Source organism: Hyalella azteca, unplaced genomic scaffold, assembly GCF_000764305.2.
Source record: "Hyalella azteca isolate HAZT.00-mixed unplaced genomic scaffold, Hazt_2.0.2 contig183, whole genome shotgun sequence".
NCBI lineage: Eukaryota > Metazoa > Arthropoda > Malacostraca > Amphipoda > Hyalellidae > Hyalella > Hyalella azteca.
In genome coordinates, this window is record NW_025930542.1 from 25,654 (window position 1) to 31,844 (window position 6,191).

General features: G+C 37.9%; 1 protein-coding gene across 1 annotated transcript in view; it reads right to left on the reverse strand.

Moving 5' to 3' along the window:
* Positions 1–3,022: 3,022 nt before the first annotated feature.
* The window catches only part of LOC108666536, a 5,708-nt gene continuing 2,539 nt past the window's right edge, over positions 3,023–6,191 (reverse strand). Inside the window, exons 4-7 of the mRNA XM_018153431.1 lie at positions 5,578–5,688; positions 5,007–5,114; positions 4,145–4,375; positions 3,023–3,339 (exon numbers count right to left, since the gene is read on the reverse strand). Of these exons, the coding sequence (XP_018008920.1) occupies positions 3,107–3,339; positions 4,145–4,375; positions 5,007–5,114; positions 5,578–5,688 (683 nt within the window). The 3' untranslated portion in view covers positions 3,023–3,106. The remainder of the gene's footprint in view (positions 3,340–4,144; positions 4,376–5,006; positions 5,115–5,577; positions 5,689–6,191) is intronic.

Here is a 6,191-nt window from a genome sequence, read left to right on the forward strand (position 1 = left end):
CAAAGGCTAACAACGAACTACATCCGCAAAAATGAGCTTCTCTTGTGTCAACCTGATAATAGTTAATCCATGGTTTGGCGGATGTAGTTCGTTGTTCGCCTGTGACGTCACTGATCTCAGTGACGTGTCGGGCGTTAACCAATCACCGAATGCGATCAAACCAGTCAACCAATCCGCCATGGGAATGACGGGTTTGTTTACGTTTCTCGATCTCAGTGACGTAACAAAAAAGCTAAATTGAAAGACGAAACTTCTAGTCGTCTCGTGAAAGACGACCATGTATAGTTCAACCACGGCCGCCAACAACACGCATTGTTCAACAATAATTCATGTTCGAAATTAAATTTAGGAGTTGAACTCGTTCTTTCCTTCCAAATAGATGCTCTTGTTTGCCATAGCGGAGACGCTGATTTTCTTCCTATCGTTAGGGCAGGGTGGCCCAGTGGTTACAGTTCACAGTACGAAGAGAGGCGCGGGTTCGATTCCAGCTCTGCGCGCCAGTTTCTGGTCAGAATCGGTAAGTAGGCCGGGCGGTTAAGCACAGCAGAATTGCAGCAGTGAGTTGCGAGTTCAAGACCGCAAAATGCTGTGAATGTTCTGCGATGTTAAGAATCGGCGACGCTGAAACCGCTATTATTATTATCCGCTCTACCGGATTACGCTTCCAATTTGTAGAAAATATATACTACTTGCTTTCGTTAAGGATCACTAAATAACATGAGCACAGGTGCAATTTTCACAGAAAATAATGTTAAATAAAGTAATTTTCGCTTGCAAAACTTTTACTGTCCCAGCGCCGCATTCAGCGAGCAGTCGCAAATGAATATATTATGATGTTGCGTTTATGAATAGAGTTGTACCATTATATTAGTACGTCCATGCAGCTATAATAAATTATTGATCATTTCTAAAGCTTTTATTACACTTAGAAACAGTAATTATCTGTAATTGGGACGTGATATTCACTTGACCAGATAGAGATTGATGACATGAGTCAGCATCTGGAAGACATCACATGATAGATCACACAATTAATACCTTAGTTGTAAGCGGGAACAAAGGCTATATAAGAGCTAGTAACCTTAAGTAAGGCACCCCGCAGTAGTTGAAATGCGCTCCTCGCGTAATACGTCGGTTGAGTTCTTCGACCTTACGGTCGACGCCGTAGCTTATGCCTCTGTATCGCAACTCTAGTTTAACCACCCCGTATATAAGATGTGTTATCTGGCACTTGTATCTTATTTATCCTTCACGACCTTAGTCACGTAACCCGATCCTCATGTAGAGCTAATGAGCACGGACAAATGGCAGAAATTTGATAGCAACCTAATATTTATGTATGCGTTCTTATATATTCTTATTTGAATGCTGAAATGAATTCGATTTTTAGAGGTAATGTCTGAAGCAACAAACTGTAAATTTATATAGATTCTCTCTTTCCGATGTATCTTGGAGTGTGAGTTTTGAACTGTTTTAACTGTAATAATGTAGTTGTGCTGCATGGGATTTGAGACATTTCCAAGTAAGCTCAAAACCGGGACTGATTGGAACGTTTTCAGTTCTTTTATATAATTATATACATTTCTGCATTGTACAGGTTTTTGTGAAGTTACATGATAAATAATGAAGTAAGTTGAAAAGTTCTCCCATAGCGTTCAAGTTCTGTACTGTACAGTTCAAGTTCTGTTTGTGAATGTGTTACAATTATTTGTAGTGTATCAGAGCACAAGAACAGTAGAGCTGTTCAAGTTCCGTTACTGTACAGTTCACTTTACTGTAGACATTCATTTGACTGAATTTGTTTGCACATAACTTCTTCTGAATTTTGCCCGATAAAATCTAGTGAATCTGGTAATAGCACAATCATTCTTTGGTGTAGCATTCAGCACAGATAGTGAAAACTTTTTTTTCAATGAGACTAGTTTCAATGAGACTATTCAGCAATAATATTTACTTATATTGTGCATCTTAAGTACTTCTATTCACCATATCACTATATAACTCCTACTGGGATGACATGAATCATCTCGCAAGAATAGTTCGGTAGAATTTATTTCGGAACTGATAGAAGATGAATCGGCCAACCAAATGAATTATGATATTTTCTTTATTAATATTGAAACATTTTATTTGTCAGTGAACCCGAGGACGATTTATTTAGTTAGACACGATTTTTCCACGTTCCATGAGTGGTTTTTGACATTTCAATTAAATAACTGTATGTATAATGAGGCCTTCTAGAAGCCAGCGGTTCTACGAATCACCGGTTTCCTGTTTATTGTTTCTGCAGGGCAATACTCGCAGCTTACACAGAGCATGCGAGAAAAAATGTTCAGGCTCGTACTGTCGGAGCTGAGTAACATACACTTTGCTCTCGTGTTGTCGGCAGTGGGTGTCATATACCATCAGGTCTCGCACTGTCTGGTGTTTGGTGACGCTCCCTAAAGGCTACGTCTATATGTCCCTATTTCCAGCGTGTAGCGTGAACGAGCCTGTCAACTGTGAGTGTAATGTTACTCATCACCTGCGACAACTACAGAAGTGCCTCGACTATACCATAAGCGCAGTGACTTCATGTGTTTAATTAGCGACTTCTGTGTAGTCTGTCGGATTTCAAAGGCAATTTTTGCCCTCTACAGCAGAAAGTCAACTTTCGTACCATCATTCCTCAATTACAAGTTTATTGGTATTTTAGAAGAACCCGCAATAAATACTGCCTGAAGTTACGGTGGACTACCATAAATAGTGATGGTAAGTAATCCATATTGCAGTGTTAGCATTACTGCAAGATAGATTTATTTTGTGTCTTCGTTTAAATACATTCACTGATAATTAGAGCGAATTTCATCACTGTTCACCGTCATTAATCTACTATTTCACGTTTTCATGAACTTCGCTTCATTAGCCGTTCTATCGAATAACAGAAAGACTATTTTTTAAGGGGGTGAAGGATGTCTTATCGAATCCTAAGATCTAATAAGTAGATTGACAACAAAGACAGGTAAATAATAAAAGACTAAACGTTCTCAATAATGCTTTTTATTGCTCCTTCGGCGGAAATTCGATAAATAAGACTTTCTTGACAAAAATCTATTCAAAAGTTGACTCAGCAAACTGGCAGAGATTTAGTGGGATCGACGCAAGGAAAGGCACGTTTGTTCCCGTCGCATGGCGCGGTTTTGAGTAGAGGAAGACCACCCTCGTTATATTTATCCATGTACGCGCACTCGGTGTCTACAGGAGTTCTGCCCCAATCACTCGCAGCCACAGGTTTGTTGCTAGGAACATGGACCCAACTTCCGTTGATTCTTCGTATGTTTACCCAAAATTGCTCAACGTCTGAAAAATAAAAAGTTATACTTCAACATTCTCCCAAGCAATACCCATTTCATTTATAAATCAGACAATTTATCAGTTCTAATGGTACATTATGATTTCATTGATCAAATGGACATTCAGGTTAATTTTTAAATCTAATTTCAACTAACTTTATGCCAAAAACTCTTTTGTTTAAAATTAAACGATCTCGTTAATCGGAAATTTGGAGTAGATTTGGTTTATAAAATTCAAGTCTAAATTTCCTTAGTTTAGTTTGTACTGCATCATTTCGATCGATCAGAAAAACCTGACCTTATTTGAAGTAACTTTATTTCTGGAAGGCATACTTATTATTCTGCCCTTGTGAATACGGGCATACTGAGGAAAATTGTTAACATATTCAATAATGAAAATAATTTTAATCTCGATCTAAAAACGACTTTAATTTAGTCATTAGTCGCTTATCACATACACTTCATTTATATTTCACTATCTTGCTATCTTAATCTATTTTCACTCTTTTTCTATTGAAAAAGAGCGGGGATCCACCTAGAATTTTTTACGTTATATAAAACATTCTACCTCATTCGTGCCAGCACATATATGTATATATTTCTAAATTTGGTAATAAAGTTACAATCAATAAATTTGCACACAATCGTCAGTTTAATTAACCATGAATGTATCACTGAATTTAAAACCGATGATGGAGCTGGGCTCCGAAGCGTTTTCAATGAAAATATCGTGAATTTACAGACATTTTCTTTTGCATTAAATTTTTAGTTAATTTGATAATTAGGGACCGAATGACAATAATGTTTCTGACTTGGATCCTGTTGACTGATGATATCCAGTATGTCGTTGAGCTTCGCTTGCGTGTCAACCTCGGCCAGGAGCAGTCCATGGTAAGCGCAAACGGCCACCGCATCACAAAAGTATTCTTTTCTAAATACGTTGCCGCACGCTGGGCCGCAGCCGCAAAAGTGAACGCAGGGGGACTTGGTGTTGTTGCAGCAGTGTAGCGTTTCCTCTTGAAGATTTGTTAGCACAGTCCCACCTAGGACAAATGTTTATCAATATCAATTGTCAGAATTAAAATGCGACTTCGGTTCCTAATGAGCAAAAATTCTAGTACGAATTTAAGGCCAATATCGGAGAAACTTCTTCAAATCAGCTTTGAAAATATCATTTTCTCCACAATTTTTGACATGACGTTGAGTTGAATGAAAGAATTTAAACTCGAAAACTATGGCCTAGACTTCATTGATATTAAGCTTCTCGTTAACTAGTAATTTTATAGGAAACGACGATCTACACGAGAATTCGATTGAGCAGCGATAAAGATCACGTCATCTTTTCGAGAAAAAGAGTTCAACATTGAATGTCTGGACGTATGGAATTCAATATTATCACAATGCAAACTTCTGTGCATAAAGAAGCGAGTTAAACTGAATGTTCTAACTTCGAGATATCTAAAATAGACGATTAGTACACCGCTGCTACAGACTGTTGTAGTCATTATTGATAAACTACTGATTCTTTGGAGTAGAGATTTTTATAATACTGATTGATGCATTACTGTACCAATTGCACTGGTTCACAATTTTTATTATTCGCGACTCTTTAATTTCTTTTATGCGGGAAAATTTCAATACTATTTTTAAAAATTGCAAATTTAGTTTTCTCACCTCCGCTTACTACGCTGCCTGCAGCACAGGTTGAGGTGCAATTTCCGTCGGTTGTGATCCTCTCACCGTCCAAGAACGCGCCCAGGGAGGTGAAGCAAGCCGTCGTTGCTGAGATATCAGAACAAACGAGCATATTAGGAACGCAGCCACACTAATTTGAGGTTGAATTCGTATACAAAATATTCAACCTATTTGACAAGAAATAGTTTGCGTTTTATAAGTGGATATGCATTGAATAGTATTATGTGACAAAGGTTCGTATAGTATATGTGACAAAACAATAGTTTCAAAGGTTTCGCAAATAAATAACAAAGGTTTCTCAAATAGTATTATGTGACAAAACAATAATTATTTTAGAGCTGGGGAACAGTATGATTGCGTAATGGCCTTTCGTGAACAATATTGACTGTATGTAAAGCCACAGACAATTTGATAAGAATACTGGGGTCGTACTATAAAAAATAGTTGAGATTTCGTAACTCCGTCAGCCAATCACTGATGAATTTTTAGTCGCTACGTGCACTTTATGCAAGTTTTGATAGTACGGCCCCATGACAGCCCTGCTACTCACTATTGCTTAGAACGTAGACCGTCTCTCCAGTACACGAGGGCTGGCTTGGGTCGTAGATTCCCTTCGCGGCCACCTTGCAGGTGCCGCCGCTGTACTTGAACATGAGTTTGCCTGCAAAGAGGAATGAAATTAGTGTTCGTGATGTGCATGAAGAAGTAAGCGTATTTCTTTAGGTATTTTACTCTCAAAAATGAAGCAACCTATAGACTATTTTCTTAAAATTGCTAACATTCTAACTGAAATTAGAATTGTCGCTTGATTTGAGTGGACTAAACGATGAAAAAAGGTTTTATTTGTACACAATTGAATTCTTCACAAATTTACTGCAAACAAATAGAGCTGCTTAATATTTTCAAAAATTAAATGATATAACATAACATAACATAACATAGTGATGTCGGCTCTGAAGTGTAGGCCTGATGTGGCCTGTCGCCGATTCTTTTCCATTTCGTGCCTTGTTCATAGTCATAGATCTAAACTCGTGTCATTTGACCGGATCTTTTCATGACTGGCGATAGTTTGAAGAAGCTACTAGACTTCCACCGGGTTCGATAAGGAGCTAGGCATTTCAAATCTGAACATATATTTTTCCATAGCTTTATCTCGTCTGTTCT